This window comes from Mytilus californianus, unplaced genomic scaffold (genome assembly GCF_021869535.1).
Source record: "Mytilus californianus isolate M0D057914Y unplaced genomic scaffold, xbMytCali1.0.p SCAF_2, whole genome shotgun sequence".
NCBI lineage: Eukaryota > Metazoa > Mollusca > Bivalvia > Mytilida > Mytilidae > Mytilus > Mytilus californianus.
In genome coordinates, this window is record NW_026262668.1 from 131,347,166 (window position 1) to 131,371,513 (window position 24,348).

The window sequence follows — 24,348 nt, forward strand, 5'->3', positions numbered from 1 at the left end:
GACTGTTTGATTGTATAGTTACGTGATTTGTGTTTTATTTCCAGTATTAGTAACATCGAGTGAACCATCTCCCATCCCCGTACCCGGACCAGCTGAGTAAGTCTAGGTTTTTTTCATCCCCGTACCCGGACCAGCTGAGTAAGTCTAGTTTTTTTCATCCCCGTACCCGGACCAGCTGAGTAAGTCTAGTTTTTTTCATCCCCGTACCCGGACCAGCTGAGTAAGTCTAGTTTTTTTCATCCCCGTACCCGGACCAGCTGAGTAAGTCTAGTTTTTTTCATCCCCGTGCCCGGACCAGCTGAGTAAGTCTAGTTTTTTTCATCCCCGTACCCGGACCAGCTGAGTAAGTCTAGTTTTTTTACTAAATTTTTTTCTGAATGTGGTACCAATAGGGATAATGACATTTTTGGGCTCAAATGGTAGAACGATACATGTTTGTTTTATAACAGTATCATTGTGTGAAAAAGGAAAATTTCACATGGACCAGTGGGTAAAAAAGCTTGTTACCATGTAACATTTCATCGTGCTGATATTCGTGAAATATTCGTCTTTGGATATTAAAAAACTATATATTATGACTTATTTGTCAATTATTGCAGTCCCATATTTGTCATTACGGTGACATAGCATATGCTATTGTTGTGCTAACAATGACAAGAGAATATTATCCTATTTAATTATTTGAAGACAACTATTGGTGAGACTCCTGACTTGGGACTGGAACCTAATCATGTTTGTAGAGTTAAAACTTGTTTGATTTTAAATGTCTTCTCTCTCTTTTTAATCTCAATCCAGGGAATTATCAAAAAATGTAATATAAAGAGGGGGAAGGGTAGAACATGACCGATGTGATTATTTTTTTATACATTATTTTTTAGGAAGATTCATATTGTAATCAAATATCATATCTTTTGTCCTTAATTGGGGACCTTTTGCCCTACTATAATGTTAAATCAATATTCTGATACAAAAGGATTGTTCGAATTCACTTGCTATTTTAGTGATTAGATTCAAATGAAATCACTATATTTTGTATATTTTGCAGATTTGGAAATTTCTAGACATCTATCCGTTTAGCAAAATCTATTGCTAATTATAATTATTCTTTTGGAAGATTAAAATAGCCTTATTATATGAGCACATCAATTTGCTTATATAAGTTTCTGTTTTACACAGCAGAGTCATTAAAAATAATATAAAATCTACAAGAAAAGCTACAAAAAATTAGCATTTTGTGGCAACCATCTTTACTTTTCATAGAAGCTTTTGTAGAACTTTCCCAAATGATAATTGTAATCATTATTCCCAGATCTTGTTTTGGTGATGTTTTTGCAATGATTTCTCGTGCTTCTTAAAATTCCACGTGTTTGTCGAAGGAACATTATTTATAAAGTCAGAAAGTAGGGACAAACTTTCGACCATCTAAAAATCAAGTATTCCATTTTCATCTAAGTGGACCTTGAAAATAATTCTGGTCTAAATGCATGTTTATCAGTTTTGAAATTCGGATTAAAAGAAAATAAACTGTTTATAAATAATTTAATATATAACAATATCACAGATAGAACTAAATGTATAAAATCTATTCATTCTTAGGACTGACCGTCATTTTAGAAACTGATGTAGCTTCTTGTTCAACAAGATCAGCCCAGTGTGATCTGTTCTCGTCTACACCAGCCAGTAGTGGCATGGTTCTCGGAAGAATGTCGGATAACGTTTGATATAATGGCCTACAAATGAAATCTATAAATCCAATTTGTTGTTTCGGAAGTTCATCAAATCTGTTTCTATCCATCATTGGTATTGGTGTTAGACCATGCCTTTTTTCCTCGTCACCTTGAAAGTAAAACTCGTCATACAAATTCTTTGTCGTCTCCTGTTGCGTTGCCCACGGTTTTGCGCACGCACATAAATCTGCACCAGTCATCATTAAAGCCTTCGCATGCGTGCGCATATGAGGAATTTCTATGTCAAATGTGCCATCTTTTATGCAACCTGACAAAGTTTTTTGGTTTGCAAAGTAAAGGGCTAAATCTGTGGCGAGAATATTGTGACGAATTTGTTCTAACATTTCTTTGTAGTCACCTGCGGTCATGAAAGAGAATATATCAGTACCTTCTGTTTGAAGAATGGTAACTGTTTGTCTGTAATGGTGTTGCTCCATAACTGAGGTAGAGTACAAATTAGCTAACGGAAGGTGAAGCTTCTGAAAGAAAGCGTTGTTATAACCACGATGGTCAATATCGTGACAAAGACCTGAAATTGTAAATGCCATTTTATCGAATCGCGAAAATGTTTCGTCATCATTGACCATGCACCATAAGCTGTGGAAGACATGGAACCCGTGTTGCCAGTTATGGTATGTTACCGGTCGGTAATTTTTTCTAACTGTCAATGTGAATCGACAGAGTTTTTCTAAATCAAAGCTATCTGTTCCAAACATATCCTGAAGAAGGTAAACCACATATTTAGGCAAGTATTCATCGTATGCATAACAGCAAAAGTCATAAAACTTCAGTAACTCCGGGACTTCGTCATCATTCGGTATCGGTTTTTCTTGGAAATGATCTACCTCGTCTTGTGGTGTTCTAGTATGGTATTGGAGCACCTCCATTGCCACTTTGTGCTGTGTTTGTTGTTGTTTCACCATGTTGAATAGGTTCGAAAAGTGTAAGGCCAAGGCACAATAAACGGCAAACAATTTAAACGCATTCTCGTCTGCATTGGTGAAGCATTCAGCTTCAAGGCGATTTATAAGCTGAACCACACCTACCACTTTGTTTTTTCCTATAATTGGCATGCACAGAATACTCCGGGTTTTATATCCGGTCATTTTATCTACAGCTTGATTGAAACGATCATCTTCATAGGCGTCGTAAATGTTGACAACCTGGAAAAATAATTTAAAGTTAAAATGTATCTATGATCTACGGAAGTTTCATATTGTATTTTTTGTAAAACAATATGTAAAGTATAAAACATTAAAAAAATATTAATGTATCCCAATTCAAAACAAGAACTCTGAACCAGATTAACCCGACTAGTCTGGGGCGCAATTGTCAAATTATACTTCTGGAACATCACCCCGTCTTATGTTATTGTACCCCTCTAGTTTCCTAAAATTCATCAAATATCGTCTGGCTATATGACCCCTAATACCAAAAGAACTCGGATATCCCCTGACGATTTTTCTAAAAGCGATTTGCTGAATTTTAGTTAACTAGATGAATAAAAAGACTGGAAAATGAACTTTTTGTGGTAAAAATAATATTATTCGACCTTTTGAGCCTCTAATTTGCTCATTGCCTTTTGAAAACCCTTTTCAAAATATGTTCGAAGGATATATGCTGATACTTACTCGCATACATTATTTGGAATTATTCATCAATTCATAACGGTTTAAGCGTTAAAATATTACAAAGCAGTTTTACCCAGACGATTAAAAAGTAAACCCCACCCTTTTCTGGGCTCTCAAAGTACCTTGTATTTTTACATTTAAGCCTAAAATACTATAGACTGGCCCTTAACTCTGACTTTTTTATAGGAATCATATATCATCTGGGATATGACTAGAATCAAAGTCTCTTCAGCATGTCCAAACTGTCGAATTTTTAAATGTTCGTATAACCAAGGAGGTTGTATACTACGTCCTTGGTATAACACTTCTGTTCAAATAGCGGGATTAAAAGTTTGTTTTAAAAGTTTGTTAAGAACCTGCTGCAATGCCTTTGTATCACATTTTGATAAATTCCGAATATTAGTAGCGAATATTTGTTGATATTTTTAAAAAGCCCTTTTAATAGTTTTCTTATATTCTTTATTTCCATTTTTCGAATACATCTTATTTTCGGTAGTTTTACTCTATAAAAAATAAAGAGATGTGGTATGATTGCCAATGAGACAACTATCCAAAATGAAGTGGATTTAAGCAATTATAGGCAACCGTATGGCCTTCAACAATGAGAAAAACCCATACCGTATAGTCGGCTATAAAAGGCCCCGACAAAATATGAAAAATATGAAACAATTCAATTGAGAAAACCAACGGCCTAATTTATAACAAAACAATTTACGAAAAACAAATATGACAGACATGAACCAACGACAACCACTGAACTACAGGCTCCTGACTTTGGACAGGCACATAAAGAATGTGGCGGGGTTAAACATGTTTATGTGAGCGCTCAACCCTTCCCCTAACCTGGGACAGTTGTGTAACAGCACATCATGAGAACATCTGTTTCGTCGGCTAGCAGTATTATATTCTAATTTGTCTTGATGAATCTAGTTAAATTTTTGTTTGAATATATATTTATAAAGAAAATGGTCGTTTTGACAATATTTCTAGAGAAAATCGTGTTTATTAATGTTATAGGATTTGTTTAGAAACTGAGTACAATTTTGTATTATTTATCCTGCTTTTAGAGCTTAGAGGTTAAACTTTTTACTTAGTAGTATTTTTTCGCGGTCTCATAGTAGAAAAAGAGTATTTCTATTGCAAGCTAGTACAAGGAATTTAACCGAAAAAATGTGCAAATTCTTAAAGGCGGCATGGAAAATCAGATCATAAATGGTCATTGCATAACTATAGTATGATTATGTTTGCTTTAAGTTCATTATGTTGATCTCTAACAACTGTCATTATTGTCACTTTATATATAAAGTATGTTGTTTTGTTAAAGCATTATGGTTGCTTCTCCGATACGTCAATGCCTTCATTCATTCATATATTTCTTTCTTTTGTGTATAGTTTTTGTCAAACCATGAATTTTGAGTTTATGGTTTGGGTGGGCGTTTGTAACCAAAAGATTGTTTTGCCATACGTACAAAGTTACTTGTAATTTGGACCACGATCTCATTTATGTCTTCTTGTATATTTTGAAAGCAGTTAAGTTATCTAAGTTATCTGTGTTATCTGTGTTTAAAAAATATTACATAACGCTATTTTCATCACGTGATATAGCCAATGAAATATTTTCAACAAATTCTGACTCTTTTTTTTCACTTTGTCACTGTTCATGCTTAAGGGATATTTTACACGCATCGACAATCAAATCTAATGGAGCAGAGTCGAAGATCTGATTTTGATGTGAATGCATAGAAATATATTAAAAGGTGATAATTAGTTAGAAAAAAAACCCTTTGATTTTCAAAATACAAATTTCAAATGAACGATTTGCAATGGGTATCGTGACAGTGCCTCTCTCAGCACCGACTTCTTTTTTTTCTTAATAAAAAATAATCAATGCGACTAAGGGGGATACAAGTCTAGCGAAGTATAAAACATTTTTTCTTTTTCTTCTTTTTTTTTGGGGGGGGGGGGGGGAGGGATGGGTTTCTCGAAATTTTATGTTCGATTACTGCTGTGCTAATTTTGACTCATCGGATAACTTATTGATATACGAAGGTCTGGTATAAAGCTGACCTACCTTTCCAGTTCTAGCGACATAACCGGCTATTCCTAAATCCTTGTGAAATCTTATCTGTGACTTCTTGTTGAAAATTGACTGCCCATTTTCATCTTTTTCACCTTCATCGAAATGGTCAGCATAAAGTTCTTGTTTTTCTTCGTCGACAAGAAACATAGAAATTCGATCAGCATTTACAAGTTGTTTTGTAAATGTCATTATTTTTTGTACTACGGTATCAACACAGTTCATTTCATCAAAAATTTCGCGAGAGGTTTCAAGCAGAAAATCATTCAGTTTGCTTTGTGTATTCAAATTTCTTTTCATATCAGATTCATGCAAGCATGCAGTCATCCATGAAACTAAAGCATGTGCTGTTTGCAAATCACCCTTTGCGAATGAAAACTTGGATTGTTCTCGTGTGACTTCGAGTACACCTATTATATCATCCGATGGCAAAATAACTGGAATACAGATTACACTACCGACTGAGTATCCAACAGGACCAATTCCTTTTGGAAATCTGAAGAAAACAATATTCAGATAATTAGTGCATATTTCATTAGGGAGCAGCCATCTAACTTCAAAAAGGGGATGGGGGTTATGTCTGAGTCAGAAAATTTTAACACTATAAGGTATGGGGAAAATCTGGATTCAGAATATATTTTTTTGTCATCTGCTTGACCACAATATTTTTTTTCATCAAATTGGGGATCAGAATATTTTTTTAGGAAAAAACCATAACTCCCCTCTTGAAGTTAAATGGTCGTTCCCTTAAACTAATTCAAATGGATACAAGTACAAGGACATGTAGGGTTAACACCAGGGAGACAGCAACTGAACAACAAAATAGACATATGAATATCATTATTATAGTTTTTTTATTACTTTCTTTTGATGAGGTAAATATAAGTTTGTTTTTGTCTTTTGAAAAACTGATATTCATTGAGGTCAACGGCCGAAGTGAATTTCGGTTTTTTGTCTTCAATTAAACCTCACATTTACCGAAACCAAAGACAGTCATTGTTTTATTCCATATTCCGAGGGAGAAAAATGTATTAAATGACAATTATATTCCGAAACTAATTTTAACATGTTATCCTAATTAAGCATCAATCTGTGAACTAAAAAAGTACATTCAAAAAATTGTTTTTAAAATCTGATCACAAAAATGTAAGGAATGTGAAAGTTATCGGCTTTTGATAAAGATATATTCAAAGTATGACTAGTTCTTATCTGAATAAAAGGAGGTGTCTGTTTACGTCAAGGAGACAGAAACCCAACAAAAAAACTAAGACACATCTATAATTCATCATAATGTCTTCAACAATAGGCAATTGTCTATAATACAACAACAGTCTCACGTTAAGATGATGATGATAAATTGGTCTATTGCGTCATGTGGCAAATATTACATTCGTAATAGCACGAGAACATATCAATGAGACATGAATATGAACCCTGGTTTATTCTAGACCAACACACTGAGCTGAATTGTCAACAAAGAGCTACAAGGTAACATCCCACAGGAAGACAAGTAACTCTACCAAGACGCATCATATGTCTCTGAGCTGACAAGGCTTTGCTCTTACACCTAAATGCCGGGCAGCAAACGCCCAATTTTCAAGTCTTTGGTTTTCCCTGGCCGGGGATCGAGCCAACAACCTCCTACATATGAATTGAGAACGATACAACGAATCTACCTAGGCTATGCCAATGAATAAAACAGTCGTGAAAAAGTACACAGATGTACGAAGGAGCATTGATATACAATAGAGGTAGATCTATTTGTTTAGATTATACATATAAGAGAACTGTATTTTCCTCTTGAAATTAAGTTACTGAAGTTGTGTCCAGTATAGTGATTTCTTTGAAAGAGTACTGTCAAGAAAAAATGGTTATACGCAGCCTAAACTGATATCATTCCTAAAACACTTGAACATTTGTCACCATTGATTTTGACATTAATGAACAGACATTTTTCCCTGTGTGATTTTCGCCGTTCTGTTTACCTGAGTGCCAGTTGCAAAGCAAGTTTACTTTCCTGGAGCTCACCTAGTTTGAGCTCTAAATATAAGTGTCTGCCTTTTTTATTTGTTTACATAATGTATTGTATTACGAATTCAAAAGTTTGATTAAGGTAGCCGCATAAATACATCCTACTGTTAGAAAGTGGACATTACTCTGAGACTAGAGGGTGGGAGGGGGCACTTACTATGTACTGAGTGGGATGAGTCGTTATAATAAGTCACTATGTATTGTTGCTATTCAAAAGATATGAAAAGGGGAAGGGATTCTGGATGTCTCAGCTGCTTACCCTACCATACAAGGATCGAATCCCCCGCCCTGCCCATGACCTATAAGATCCATATTCAAAACAACATCGGGCAATGTATGGACGCTATTAATTATAAATTCACAAGAAAACGTTCTGGTAAATGGTAACAATAAAATTAAATTGAAATAAAAACAAAATTTCCAGATAATGTTATCATTCCCCTCCTAAAATATCAAACGACGAGTACAGCAGGCTAAAGGAGCTTTGTGTAAAATTGGTTTAAAATGTTGCTATGCGAATATATTCTTGGAGTACCAACTCCAATTTATTTTACTACTGGCTGTATACCTCTCTGGAACATGCCAATTATCCGTATATGTATTCAGCTAGAGGAGAGAAGTTCAGGGAAAAAAATCCAAAGGAATCGATGATTAACACTTTTGAAATTAAGTTACTAAGCAAATTCAAACACACCTTATGCCGATGTGAACATTGAGTGTGAATAGATCGAGAAGACCGCAAATACATGTACATTAAATTGTATTAATAAAATACAAATCTTTTAACGGATAACCTCACTGTGTCTAAACTACCCCGGCGAAAAATGTTTGGACTCAATAGTATCTAATGTCCGGTACGGTGACGGACAATCAACAGACAGAGAAAGGTAGAAATTCTGTTTATTTATTTGTTTTTTTAATGATATTGAAGAATATACATACACATATTACTATTTTCGATAGTGTGATGTAATATTTTCTACAACCGTTCTAGATTTATGGAGAAATAAGTAAAAAGGCACATTAAAATGGTGAATTGAGTGAACCCTGCCTCGAATTTGTTTAATTTCACTTTAAATTGAGCACATCGTACGGAAAGAAAGGTACGGAAAGAAAGATATTAACTCGGTGATTTCAAGATTTGTCACTATGAACACCTCAATATTTGCATGTCTGTGCATGGGATGAAAAAGTGGGTCATGTCAAAATTGAAGCACCCGGTTGTGTCAATGTGTACGACCCGGTTTTGTCCTTAAATTTCACAAAGCAGACACGGTTTTGTCATAGATAATAATGCATAATCGCATGACGAAAATTAAAATATGTCGTTCAACAGCAGTTTTAGGGATCGTTGAAAAACATTTTCTTTCAGAGGATAACTTGTAACCTTTTTGAATCCGTAAACACTTGAATTCCTGCTATATTAGAACAAAACAAATTTCAATTTTGTTTTGTATAAAAAAAAGGAAAAATTAAAAAGAAATGAAGGTTTTGTAACGCAATTAGATTTTTTTATATCAACTATGTAAATTTAAATGTTCAAACTTAAATAGTGTACGGCCTTGAACATTTAAGGACGCACATTTGATATGTGATTTTCTGGGACAACACGATGGTTTTCTTAATGTTCCGCTCTACTTAAAGGGAGAGACTATGATCGTTTGAAAATAAATATTCTCAAAACTAAACGTTCATTATACAGCAAGAGAAAAGAAAAATGTATATGCATGCAGAATCGCCCAAGAAAAGGAAATTCCATGCGGCGCAAAGGACCACAATAATAGTGCGTTAAAAATCTGTTTACCCCTCTTTGTTACAATAATACTAAGTATAAGTTAGTATAATAGTCTTAGGCCATACGGAAATTGCAATGATGATTATTTGATTAGTAATTTTATAAATAAACGTTGTTTTATCTCTTCTTTTTTTTCTTCTTTTTTTTTAACATTAACAAATTCTTTAATGCACTAGTATCAAGTTGTAAACAACTGCCCTATATAGTACAACTATTATATATAGGTTTATCTCTTCATTGTATAATGATTATCGTTCATTGACAAATGTTCTACAATTTAAGCACGTTGGTCAAGTTTAAAGTTGTCAATATGCAAGGGCGGACCGAGGCCATGATTTTTGAAAGGGGCGTATTCATAAACGGATTTTATACCGCCGAGCGTAGCAAGGGGAACTTTTTTTAACGATTTTATGCTAAAAAAAAATCTTATAAATTGTGTTGTGCTGTTCATACCAGTTTTTTTCTTGTTTGTTTTTTTTTGTGGGGAGGGGGGCGCTTACACGTTCAACCCCGCCATTCTGTATGTGCCAGTACCAAATCCAGAAGCCTGTAAATCGGTGGTTGTCTTTTGTTGCTGTATGTCATACATGTCTTTGTTTTTCGTTTTTTATTTTGTACATAAATCAGGTCGTTAGTTTTCACATTAGTTTTTTTTTACAGTTTTCATTTCGGGGCATTTTTTAGCTTGCTATGCCGTATGGGTGTTTCTCATTGTTGGATGCCATACGGAGTTCTATATTTGTTAACTTTTACGTCATTTGGTCTCTGATGGAAAGCTGTCTAATTGTCATTTTTCACGGGCTAAATTGCCACTTAGGTTGTTCTACGAAGACGAAGACGAAGATATTGGACGTTATAATGTTGCAAACCAACTTTTTTTTATAAAAAGAAATAATTCTTTCATGCCATGCTCAATGCTCATTTTAACATAGGTAGGCATTATATTTGTTAAAATTTTTAAACCAAGCGTTAGCAAGGTATAAAATATTGACAAATATAATACCTACCTACCTATGTTAAAATGAGCTTAGAGCATGGCATGATGTCATTATTTTGTTTCTAATAGGGAAGTTTAGAATTTGTGTATTTTGAAGCGGACATAAAATACACGTTCGAAAGGCAACCATTTTGATTTGAGATATCCAAAACGTTCTAATAGATATACGAAGATGTGGTATGAGTGCCAATGAGACAACTCTCCATCCAAGTCATAATTTGTAAAAGTAAACCATTGAATGCTATACGTATACCTTATTGAACTTATCTTTGAACTAAATTTAAATGGAAATAAATAAGAATGTCAAAGTACGGCCTTCGAAACGGAGCTTTTTCTCTCACTGTCCGTCAATTGATGAACGAATGAGTAAATATATTGTAAACATAGCGTATAGTATAGTAAAGCATACTATCCTTAATCTTTTGATAAATTGAAATGGTAACACAATCATTCCACATCTTCTTATTTTTACATCATTACAGTAGTATAGAAAATAAACAAACATTTGTGAGATGTATTTCTATTTGTATCCATCTGATGAGTTAAGCCTTTTTCAACTGATTTTTATAATTCGTTCTTATGTTGTACTGTTACACCAATTTCCCAGGTAAAGGGGAGGGTTGGGATCCCGCTAACATGTTTAACCCCGCTATATTCCGTATATATGTACCTGTCCTAAGTCAGGAGCCTGTAATTCAGTGGTTGTCGTTTGTTGCTGTGTTACATATTTGTATTTCGTTCTTTTTTTTGTACATAATTTAGGCCGTTAGTTTCCTAGTTTGAATTGTTTCACAAATGTCAATTCGGGGCCTTTTATAGCTGAGTATGAGGTTTGGTCTTTCCTCATTGTTGAAGGTCGTACGGTGACCTATAGTTGTTTTAATTTCTGTGTCATTTGGTCTCTTGTGAAGAGCTGTCTCATTGGCAATCACATCACATCTTCTTTTTTATATCATAATGAATTAATGTAAGTACATGCTATAAAGTATTTATTTTCATTTAAATTTAGTTCGAAGATAAGTTCAATAAGGTATACATATAGCATTCAAAAATGTCTACTCCCTATTTTGAAAAGTTCCCGTTTGAAATACATTTTAACACGACATGTTTGTATTGCAATAACATCTTTATAACATCTTTTTGACTCACATATTTAATTTCTTCCGATGGGCAATGTTCAGATCCGTGTTAACGTAGCTTTTCATAGATTTGTGGTTTCAAAACAAAACAAAACCGGGTCCTTTACTGAGACAAAACCGAGTCCTTATGTAATAAACAACATTGACGAAACAGGGTCCTTCCATTTTGACATGACCCATTTCTTTCGTTCCAAGCACAGAAATGCAAATATTAAGGTGCTCATAGTGACTAGCCATGCAATCTCTGTGTTAATATCTTTCTTTCCGTACTTTTCTTTCCGTACAATGTGCACAATTTAAAAAGAAATTAAACAAATTCGTAGCAAGGTTCGCTCAATTCACCATTTTCATGTGCCTTTTTACTTATTTCTCCATTAATCTAGAACGGTTGTAGAAAGTATTACATCACACAATCGAAAATAGTTATATGTGTATGTTTATTCTACAATGTCATTAAAAAAAAAATAAATAAACAGAAATTCTACCTTTTCTCTGTCTGTTGATTGTCCGTCACCGTGCCGGACATTAGATACTATCGAGTCCAAACATTTTTTGCCGGGGTAGTTAAGACACAGTGAACCTACTTCATGTAAATATTTATCTTTATTTTTTTTCATCCTCCACAGACATGACTTTTAATTTGTTATATTCACGAAAAAACAATATTTCTATATTGAAAGTTCACGTGACAAGAGCAGACCGATGTACTCGAAAACTAAAGATGTGTGAAAAATAGGTTTATTTTGTTTAATTGTAACACGCTAAGGACTATGTGGAATACTCAGAAAATTTTTGACTTGAAAGATCCTTAGATTTTGTATGTACATGATTTTTTCCAAATTATTTTATCAATTATCTCGATAAACAATGAACATAAAACATCGTGTATTTGCATGTATATTTCTATAACACAGTTTAACATATACTTTCCTTAAAATGTACGATTATTGTAAAGAAATAACTTTTAATCAGTATCGTCACCTGCATTGTTTTACTATTGAAGAATGAATTTTCTATTGTTCTAATTTATCAGTTTTGCCACTGATTATGCTAGAGGCGGTTAGCATTTTCTATTCTCCAATAATATTGAGCTATTTCAGATTCTATATAACCTAACTTTAAACTTGAGGTCTCTGTACAGTTTCCTTCAAACAACTTGACTCCGTGATCATACAATCATAAATATGTGAAACAATGCTAGATTTTCATTACCTGGAACCTAATGTGATAAAATGGCTCTATATTGGGGCTGTTGATACAAAGATATGTGGGGTTTACGTTAATTTCGTTTCTTGGGCAATTAGGGTATTACAATATCGTACCTGTAGTTACAGATTATAGTGAAAGCTCATGGAAATGGATGCTTTTTGAAAGTATTGAATTTAAAGCACACTCAAAATGATTTCAATCTTCAACGAATAAGTTGTATGCGTAAAACTCATTTATATTTAGTCATTTTCATACGTATACAATGAAAACTTTTAAATTACTATTTTTATGACAAATTGATGGGCCATTTAGGATATCATTATAATATTAAATCGGATTAACCTTGTCAAACATTTTTTTTTCATGTCATATGCGAGAAATATTTTATATTCATGAATTTTAATCAGACATGAAGACTATGGATTCACCAAAATGATTTTTAAAGGCAGTGCTTTAATGCCTTTCTAGTTGCCGTGTTAATATTTCTTTCCGCGATATCCAACTTATCTACGTGGGGGGTCATTTAGCTCCAAGTAGATCCGGAAAATGTTGATTCTCTCCTCTTCTTATTGTGGTATAAAATGTTTTTTGTCTCATTTCATTTACATTGGGAAATAGAGAAACGATCATTGTGTTTTGTTAGTTTTAAAAACTTTTGATTTATAAGTATTTTGCATTATAAGCAGTCAACCGATTGACAAACTAGAATTATTTGAATTCCGTGGGAAAGAGCTCGGGTTAATTTCGAGTGCTATCTGCAATCTAGATGTTTATAAATCATTTCAGTCGTTGATATAATAATTAAAGGTCGACTGAACATGAATTATATTATACAATTTAAAGCGCATTTCTGTTTATGCACGTGAACCCGTCTAACGTTATTGTTATTTCGCAGTTATATAAAGTAGCAAATTATCGTTCCTGAATAGGTGGCGCCGTGGTAGCGGATCCTGTTCCTCAACTTCCGGTTTCTGCACAGTGCAACTATTTCAGTTATATTTTTAATTAACGATGCCAAGTACTTGTTGTTGTGTACCTGGATGTCGTTTAAGAGGAGGACATGCATTTCCAAATGACTTAAAAAGAAGGAAAAGTTGGATCAACGCCATTGCCCATACGCAGATTGGACGAGAACACGATGATATCGTGGAGTCCATCTCAATCAGCTGTTGTTTGCAAGGCACGTTTTACTGAAAAAGACTACGTGCAGGAAACTATTCATGGTAAAACTCTATTTTCTTTGTGAAATATATAGTTATATATGTAATCGCCATGCAAATAAACCAAAGTCAGTTTACAACCGCAATTATCGTTTTAGAATAAAAGGGGGTGGTTAATTCAAGACGTCATAATTTTTTGGATTACGATTCAATGTGATCTGTTTGAGATTTTTTGGTGCTTGCTACAATTATAATGATTTCTTACAAGAGGTATATCATACTGAGAATTATTTTAGCAGTAATTATGCTTATGTAGTAATGACAGGAATGCGTTCCTGCTATGCCTCATAGACTTTCTTGAAAAATATCAATGACAATGTTAACAGGAACAAAACAATGACATGCTCTCATCTATATTATAGTTATTTAGGTACAAACAATGTATGTTTGTTGCATACGTCTCTCATTGTTTGTCCTTTGGATTTACATAACATACATTTTGATGTACATTGAATCAGGCTAACATAGTTTTATCCAGATTGTAATGAATAAATCTAGTTAATATTTTGCCAGGTTACGAGTACAAAGGAACTATAGTTATCTCGTACCATTGTAACTCGTACCAATGTCAACTCGTACCACTAAACAAAAACTCGTTCCAATGCAAACTCATACCACTGCTAACTCGTACCACGGTAAATTCATACCATTGTAAACTCGTACCAACTTATTTAAATGCATTCAAATGGTGTTTAATGATGAATATATACTTTAATTTTACTCAATACCTCTTAAGTCTGTAAAATGTATATAATTTGAAATTACAATAACCAATTTGTAGCTAATTTTCCTTGTCTAATTGGATAGAGAAAACCGTGGCAGATTGGCTTTGTTGTCTCCCTTGAATAGACTCTTTTTTAAACTTTTACTGACAACTATTTGATTTAGTTTTTAATCATTCCAAATCAGTAACATTGAATAGATTTGGGTATTTTTCTATTGTTTCTAAAAGGAATTTTATTTAATGAAAGAATTTATTGATTGTGTTTTAAAGGTTTAAAATTGTTTATGACCAACAGTTAGAAAGTATGAAATTTATTTTTATACAATATTCAGCACATTTCAGCAGAATATGACCATGCTTATATGATTATACAAGTTGATTAGTAAAAGATAAAAAAAAACAAGTTGATTAGTTAATAATCAACCAATAATCACACAATCAAAGGAATTTAATATATTTATTAGCATGGTAATTAAGAAATTACATTTGTATTTTTGTCTAAGTTTTCATAAAAATCTGGTATAAATTTCAAAGATATTTTAATTTTTTGTATAAAGCTTAAAAAAAAAATAATCATAAAACATTCGTATTTTTGTCTAAGTTTTTATTAAAATCTAGTATAAAATTCAAGTAATTCAACTTTTTATACGACCGCAAAAAAAATTTTGTGGTCGTATATTGGTATGACGTTGGCGTCGTCGTCCGGCGTCGTCGTCGTCCGGCGTCGTCCGAAGACACATTGGTTTTCGCACTCTAACTTTAGTTTAAGTGAATGGATCTTTATGAAATTTTACCACGAGGTTCAATACCACAAAAGGAAGGTTGGGATTGATTTTGGGGGTTATGGTAATAACAGTAAAGGAATTAGGGGCCAAAAATAAGCATTTTTGTAACTTCCAGACATAACTTGTGTGTTAGTGTATGGATCTCTCTGACATTGTACCACAAGGTTCCATATCACTAAAGGAATGCTGGGATTGATTTTGGGTGTAATTGTCTCCAAATTTTAGGAATTAGGGGCCAAAAAAGGGGCAAAAAACAAGCATTTTTCTAGTTTCATGACAATAACTTGTGTGTAAGTGTATGGATCTTTCTGAAATTGTACTACAAGGTTCCATATCACAAAGGGAAAGCTGGGTTTGAGTTTGGGGGTAATTGCCCTAAACGTTTAGGAATTTGGGGCCAAAAAGGGGCCAAAAAACACATTTTTTTCTAGTTTCCAGACAATAACTTGTGTTCAAGTGTATGGATCTCTCTGAAATTGTACTGCAAGGTACCATACCACAAAGGGAAGGCTGGGATTGAGTTTGGGGGTGATGAATCATAATGGGGGTTCAAAAAATTTTGGGGGGGGATTTATTTTTTTTTCCTTTTTTTTCTTTTTTTCCTTTTTTGTTTCTTTTAAAATTTTCCATTTTAAGTTGGTTATTTCTGATTTACATTTAAAATCAAATAATAATGATATGGTAGGAGATATACACCAAACAGGATGTGTAAATTATTATATAATAAGTATTGTGCAATAGCAAGAAATTTTCAATTGCACAGTATTGCACAATAGCAAGAAATCTTCAATTGCACAGTATTGCGCAATAGCAAGAAATCTTCAATTGCACAGTATTGCGCAATAGCAAGAAATATCCAATAGCACAATATTGCGCAATAGCAAGAAATTGTCAATTGTACAGTATTGCGCAATAGCAAGAAATATTTAATAGCACAGGATTGTGCAAAAGAAGATACTTCCTATAAATTGCTTATTTCTTGACCAATTTCAATGGGGTTTTATTCTTGATTTCATGGGGTTCTTTAATATGCTGAATATAACCGTGTATTTAGTTTTTGGATTTTGGGCCCCGTTTTTAAATTGGTCCACATTGAGGTCCAAAGGGTCCAAAATTAAACTTTGTTTGATTTCATCAAAAATTGAATTATTGGGGTTCTTTGATATGCCGAATCTAACTGTGTATTTAGATTCTTAAATATTGGTTCCGTTTTCAAATTGGTCTACATTAAGGTCCAAAGGGTCCAAAATTAAACTTAGTTTGATTTTAACAAAAATTGAATTCTTAGGGTTCTTTGATATGCTGAATCTAAACATGTATTTAGATTTTTGATTATGGGCCCAGTTTTCAAGTTGGTCCAAATCGGGGTCCAAAATTAAACTTTGTTTGATTTCAACAAAAATTGAATATATGGGGTTCTTTGATATGCTGAATCTAACCATGTATTTAGATTTTTGATTTTTGGGCCCCGTTATCAACTTTGTCCACATTGAGGTCAAAAGGGTCCAAAATTAAACTTTGTTTGATTTCATCAAAAATTGAATTATTGGGGTTCTTTGATATGCCGAATCTAACCGTGTATTTAGATTCTTAATTTTTGGTTCCGTTTTCAAATTGGTCTACATTAAGGTCCAAAGGGTCCAAAATTAAACTTAGTTTGATTTTAACAAAAATTGAATTCTTAGGGTTCTTTGATATGCTGAATCTAAACATGTATTTAGATTTTTGATTATGGGCCCAGTTTTCAAGTTGGTCCAAATCGGGGTCCAAAATTAAACTTTGTTTGATTTCAACAAAAATTGAATATATGGGGTTCTTTGATATGCTGAATCTAACCATGTATTTAGATTTTTGATTTTTGGGCCCCGTTATCAACTTTGTCCACATTGAGGTCAAAAGGGTCCGAAATTAAACTTTTGTTTGATTTCATCAAAAATTGAATTCTTGGGGTTCTTTGATATGCTGAATCTAACCATGTATTTAGATTTTGGATATTGGACCATAATAGGTGAATGTCCAATTTAAAAATTTTTAAGTTCTTAGACCACATTCAATCTGTGTTAGAAACCTATGCTGTGTCAAATATTTAATCACAATCCAAATGCAAAGCTGTATCAAGCTTGAATGTTGTGTCCATACTTCCCCCAACTGTTCAGGGTTCGACCTCTGCGGTCGTATCAAGCTGCGCCCTGCGGAGCATTTTATTTTATTTAGTTTACCAAAAAAAAAATCATAAAACTTTCGTATTTTTGAATATATTTTTAATGGTACGAGTTTGCAGTGGTAAGAGTTCTGATTGGTACGACTTCCCAGTGGTACTAGTTTACGTTGGTACGAGTTTACAATGGTACGAGTTAACTTGCTTCTGTACAAAGTATGCATTGCTAATGGAAGTTCATTTAATTATCAAAAAACTAATGTTTTATAACCTTTTTCAGGGCACAAACCCACCATACAGAGACTTAAGTCTACTGCCAATCCCAGCCTATTTTCCTGGACCAAGCAAGAGACTGAATCGTCCGCAAAAAGAAAAATCAGGGCAGTTTCCTGTGAAAACAAAAGAACTAAACTTGATGAATATTGTAGTAGAAATCTAGAGGAAAGTTTTGATTGTAAAGTTGGTTTTCCTGAAGAGGTAATTCATACTGCAGACAGGATTTATGACTGTCCACCACCAACTGCCGAGCTAATGTTGAGCTTCACAGATGGAATTACGCAAACACCATCAATGCCTTATTTTCAGCAGAGAATTTTGAAATGAAGACACGTGACACAGCCATGCATTTTTATACCGGTTTAGAGTTGTATACTAAATTTTTATTTGTTTTGACCACACTTGGTCCAACAGCACATTGTTTGAGATACATATATTTTCAAATTGATAGGGTGTCATTTGAAAATCAGTTTTTTTATGACTTTGATGAAATTGATGCATTATACAACCAACCTTGAACTGTCTAGATTCTAGATTGAAACTAGTGTTAACATGGTTAAGAATATTGTGTAAACATGGATTGTTTTTATGTCTAAAAAGTGGCGTGAGGCTAACACTTGGCCATTTAGTGGTTTAGTCAGGTATTTTTCGCCATCCAACTTAGAATTAAAGTTTCCTACAACTTGGATTATTATTGACAGCACAGAATATCCCGTGATAAAACCTAAAGCTCCTAGAGCTCAGGCAACCTTTTCATCATATAAAAACAGAAACACTGAAAATACTTGTATGTTGGACACCTGGTGGTTTAGTCAACTATGTCTCTAATGCATATGTTGGTTGTACCAGTGACTGTGAAATAGTTGAAAGATGTAGAATAGTTCAATTATGTGATCCAGGTTACAGTGTGATGGCAGACAAAGGTTTAAATGTGCAAGATTTGTTTGCTCACTTTTTTCAAAAAAAGAAACAGAATTAGTTCCAAAACTCTTATACGGGATAGAAAAGTCTCCAATTAACACGTGCACATAGAGCTAATTATTGGACTTGTCAAAACATACAAAATTCTAATAAATCCTATGAATGGAACTGAAACAAAACTTTCATCTGAAATAACATTTAGTTGTTTTATGTTGTGTTATTTTAGAACTTGTATTGTGCCAAAGGATGCATAAATAAAAGTGACGCAATGAAGTTTGTTCTGATATATATATATAAATATTATTTACAATTACATGCACATGTAAATTGTAATGCATATAAAAATAAGGAGATGTGGTATGATATTCAGTGAGTTTATCGAACCAAAGTGCATAAGAAATGGGTTAAGCAGTTACAGGTGTTACTGTCACCATACAATCTCCAACAATTAGAAAAACTTGTACCGTGTAAAAAATTTCAGAGATCTTACAACTAAGTTTTGTTGTCTCACCTTGACTTTGGTGAATTGTTTATATCTGTTGATGTAAATATAAAAAAGAAGATGTGGTATGATTGCCAATGAGACAACTCTCCACAAGAGACCAAATGACACAGAAATTAACAGCTATAGGTCACAGTACGGCCTTCAACAATGAGCAAAGCACATACCGCACAGTGAGCTATAAAAGGCTCCGAAATGACAATGTAAAACAATTCAAACAAGAAAACTAACGGCCTAATTTATGTACAAAAAGTGAACGAATAACAAATATGCAACACATAAACAAACGACAACCACTGAATTACAGGCTCCTGACTTGGGACAGGCACATACATGTACATACAGAATGTGGCGGGGTTAAACATGTTCGCGGGATCCCAACCCACCCCCTTACCTGGGACAGTGGTGTAACAGTACAATATAAGAGCGAACTATAAAAATCAGTTGAAAGAGGCTTAACTCATCAGATGGATAAATACAAATACAAGTGGACGTGGCCGGGTAGTTGTACATCCAAACAACAAAAAGACACCTAAGTACAGATCTGAGAGTACTCGCATTTACTGATAGCTAGTTCAAAGCCACAAACAACTGATAAAAAAATCTTGCATCTAAGACTAAATTATCAATCCGTAAGCTCCCTTTAGAATTTTATAAATTTTAGATTTTACATTTCTGAGTTATGGGGTTTTATTCATTAAAAAGGGGGGGATTTTCCAGTTTTTGGACAACAACTCAAAAATGCTTTAAGCAGTTCGCATGAAACTTTGGTGAATTATTTATAGCTATTGATGTAATCTCCCTATTGATTTTCATAAATTTCAAATATGACATTGAGAAGAAATTGAACTTTATTTGTTTATAGTCTGGCAACAGATTTATTAAGTATTGCGCAACAGCACAGTGTATTGCACAACAGCAAGAAATCTTTAATTGAATGTAAATTCAATTCATATAACTGATTTCAAGTTCTTTGACTACATTTATTCAGAAACTATAATATGTCAAATATTTAATTACAATCCAAATTCAGACCTGTATCAAGCTTGAATATTGTGTCCATTTTTGCCCCAACTGTTCAGGGTTGGACCTCTGTGGGTGTATCCAGCTGCGCTCAGCGTATCAGTTTATTACTTAATTAAGAACTCCTTTTTGTCGAGCCTGCGACTTTTGTTGCAGAAAGCTCAACATAGGGATAGTGATCCGGCTGCGGCGTTAGCTAACTTCTTAAAAGCTTTATATTTTAGAAGGTGGAAGGTCTGGATGCTTCATACTTTGTATATGGATGCCTCATGTTACGAAGTTTCCGTCAGTCACATGTCCAATGTCCTTGACCTCATTTTCATGGTTCAGTGACTACTTGAAAAAAAGTTAAGATTTTTTGTAATGTTGAATTCTCTCTTATTATAAGTAATAGGATAACTATATTTGGTATGTGCATACCTTGCAAGGTCCTCATGCCCGTCAGACAGTTTTCACTTGACCTCGACCTCATTTCATGGATCAGTGAACAAGGTAAAGTTTTGGTGGTCAAGTCCATATCTCAGATACTATAAGCAATAGGTCTAGTATATTCGGTGTATGGAAGGACTGTAAGGTGTACATGTCCATCTGGCAGGTGTCATCTGATCTTGACCTCATTTTCATGGTTCAGTGGTTATAGTTAAGTTTTTGTGTTTTGGTCTCTTTTTCTTATACTGTATGCAATAGGTCTACTATATTTGGTGTATGGAATGATTGTAAGGTGTACATGTCTAGCTGGCAGGTGTCATCTGACCTTGACCTCATTTTCATGGTTCAGTGGTCAAAGTTAAGTTTTTGAGTTTTGTCTTTTTTTCTAATACTATATGCAATAGTTCAACTTTGGTGTATGGAAATATTTTATGATCTATATGTCAGTCACGCAGGTTTTTTTTTACCTTGACCTCATTTTTTCAAGGTTCATTGCTCAGTTTTAAGTTTTTGTGTTTTGGTCTGTTTTTCTTAAACTATAAGCAATAGGTCAACTATATTTGTTGTATGGAAGAATTGTTAGCTGTACATGCCTGTCTAGCATGGTTCATCTGACCTTGACCTTGACCTCATTTTCTTGGTTCATTGGTCAATGTTTAGTTTACTTGGTTAATGTTAAGTTTATGTGACAGTTGTAATAAAGCTTTATATTTAGGACTATCAACATAATATCAATGATTAGTAAAGAAGGCGAGACATTTCAGCGTGTGCACTCTTGTTTCATTCATAAATTACTTTATACTTGGAAATATAATTTTGCTTGGAGTTATAGTTTCTAAAAAAAGTATTGTCATTGAAAGAGTTGACATGTTGCAATGTACATTTATTCTACATAGTTCTATGGTACCAAATCAAAAGTTTATATTAAAGAAAGAAGTCAAAGGTTTCCCATCATAGTTTAGTTACATACATTTTTTTTGTACCTGAGGTCGTTGAATATAGATCATTATATAAATAAGGAGATGTGTTATGATTGCCAATGAAACAACTATCATCCATACATTGTACTTACCAGTAACAAACCACATTTGCAAAGTTGAATAAAATACAGTTGATAACATTTACTTATTACTTAAAAGAAAATGCCAAACTATTTTAAACAGTATTTGACTATAAACATAGATAAAAAAGGTACAAACTGGACATAATGCACTAGTTCATAAACAAGTGAGAACAATCGCCTTCATATAGTGCTCAGAATATGACATTCATAAAACTTGTTCAATATCATTAGAGAACTCTAAATCTTAAATACTGAAAGCCACCTCTGATAAGTACAATGTACTATGCAAGATAATGATATAACTGGACTAAAAATACACACAACCTGTAATTAACTGCCTTTACAGCGCTTTCGCGCTTTGATTTTTAAATGTAATTGTAAAATACTTTGGTTGAATATATTGAAGTGGTTTGTAAGTGTACAGGACATTGACAAAGAACAGAAAAGCATAAATAATTCTAAAAATAGTATTCCTTTTATACATTAACGGCTGCAACTTACAAAATGTCAAAATATTTTACTCTTAGCAATTGAATGTGAATATAAGCTGTTCGTAAAACTAGCCTATGATACCAAAACGTATGCCATAGTCAGATGTCAATTAAACTTGGAGCTCTGATCAGCGGCCGATGATTTATATTATTTATTTAGTTAATGTCACCATGACAAATTGGCGAGAAAACGTTATTCGCCGTTTTATCACATTAACAGTAACACATTTTCGTCGTAGTATCAGTATTAACAGTAAAAAATATTCGCCGTATTATCAGTATTAACAATAAAATATTTTCGCCCTATTATAAGTATTTAAAATAGTAAATAATGTTCGCAGCATTATTACATTAACAGTAACAGATATTATATTCGCCGTACTATCAGTATTAACAGATATAAATAGTAACAATTGAAAGTTGAAATGTGTAGTATAAATTTGCTTATCTGAAAACCTCACCATCAATTAAATCATAAAGGACAATCAGTATAGAAACATAAAAAAAGAAGTCATGCTGTAGGTTACCTGGGATCAAATTTTAAAAGAAGGCATACTCTTGTGGAGAGTTGTCTCATTGGCAATCATACCACATCTTCTTTTTTATATATACTGTAGGTTACCTGGGATCAAATTAAAAAAGAAGGCATACTGTAGGTTACTAGTACCTGGGATCACATTAAAAAAGAATGTAACTGTAGGTTACTTGGGATCAAATTTAAAAAGAAGGCACACAAAGAAGGCATACTGTAGGTTACCTGGGATCAAATTGTATATCGTCCACCAAAAGGCTCTTTCTTTCTATAACCGCGTGTGCAGCTACTGTAGTTTTAAGTCCACTGGGTCCATAAGGTGTTAATTTGCCATTCCTGAGAATACAAAGCTCGTGGTTCTGATGTGTTGGTATATACACAGTAGTATGACTGGCATGGACGGCTCGGGCTACAATCAGAACCATTTCGGATAGTTCTGCATAAATCTCATGGTCTTCTACAATATTTATTAACTGTGAACTTATATCCTTCACCGAGTCAAGGAAGTACCTTTTTTGAAGAGGTATTGTGGCACATTCTAAATGTATTCCTTTCTCAGGTTTATCCTGCTTAGCTTGGATCAAATTTTGTAAAACATCAATTGGCACAGATTCTATTACATATTCCTCAAAAACGTCCGGGTTTTTTATTAGGAAGTTTTTCACATCTAGTTCTGTAATGTCAGGAGGTATGTGACGGTTTCTCCATCGATCCTTGGAATCCTGTCCCGGGAGTGGGGTGTATACGCCTATACGACACAGAGTATGGTTGTTACAAGACATTATATCTTCTATTATTCCAAGCTCTTCAGCTTCATGATAAGCCCACTTCAACATAGACAAATCCCAATGGTGACGTCGACGTCACAAAGCAGAAGAGTGTTTAAGACAATTGAACGCTACCCTAATACCCATTGCGTTGTGGTTGTTTCGACTTGGAACACGCTCAGGTGTTGATACACAAACATTTTAAATGTATATTATACATCACTATAGAATAACAATCTAAGTTTTTGACGATTTGATAAGTAGCCTCAAAGCTTTACAAGTGAAATATCAAAATGTTCTACCTTGACTAAGTAAAATTTATTTCTCGCTGAGTTAATTTAAAATTTTGAAAAGAATTTAATTTCGACGCCTCAATACGAGGATGAAATTTGCATATTTTTTCGCACCACAAATAAGCTTCAGTGAATTCCTAACAAATGAAAGAGAGGGCGTTTGATCGAAAGGGAATTTTATACGGCCTACTGTGAAAAGATCCGAATATTAAACCTGAATGATGGGTTTTAAATGAAAACTATATACGTCGATTTAGAAGAAAAAAATCTGCATACCAATTCAATACTTTTTCAGTGTATTGCTTGTATTACAATATAAGACCGATACTACTGGTCAATTTTCAAAATAGTTTTCTTAAAAACATCTCATTTGACCTTTTCAACTTTGAAATAATGATTTATTCGTATATAGACCTAAATCCTCAAATTGGTTTGTGATACACAAAATTTTAAATGTCCTTGATAGACAGATGAATTTTATACATTTTATTAAATTAAATTAACTAAAATAAAACCGTTATGGTGATTAAACCTAATTTAATCTGTGATACACAGAAT

At 33.5% G+C, this 24,348-nt stretch overlaps 2 protein-coding genes across 2 annotated transcripts; one reads left to right on the top strand and one right to left on the bottom strand.

Moving 5' to 3' along the window:
* Positions 1-1,582: 1,582 nt before the first annotated feature.
* On the bottom strand, positions 1,583-23,785 carry LOC127727813 (cAMP and cAMP-inhibited cGMP 3',5'-cyclic phosphodiesterase 10A-like). The gene is made up of 3 exons (XM_052234929.1): positions 22,956-23,785; positions 5,430-5,931; positions 1,583-2,890 (listed from the first exon to the last, which is right to left on the bottom strand). The coding sequence occupies exons 1-3, from the start codon at positions 23,564-23,566 to the stop codon at positions 1,583-1,585; spliced, it is 2,421 nt and encodes an 806-aa protein (XP_052090889.1). The 5' UTR covers positions 23,567-23,785.
* Positions 13,048-18,963, top strand: LOC127731044 (uncharacterized). The gene is made up of 2 exons (XM_052239817.1): positions 13,048-13,829; positions 17,774-18,963. The coding sequence occupies exons 1-2, from the start codon at positions 13,745-13,747 to the stop codon at positions 18,094-18,096; spliced, it is 408 nt and encodes a 135-aa protein (XP_052095777.1). The 5' UTR covers positions 13,048-13,744; the 3' UTR covers positions 18,097-18,963.
* Positions 23,786-24,348: the final 563 nt, after the last annotated feature.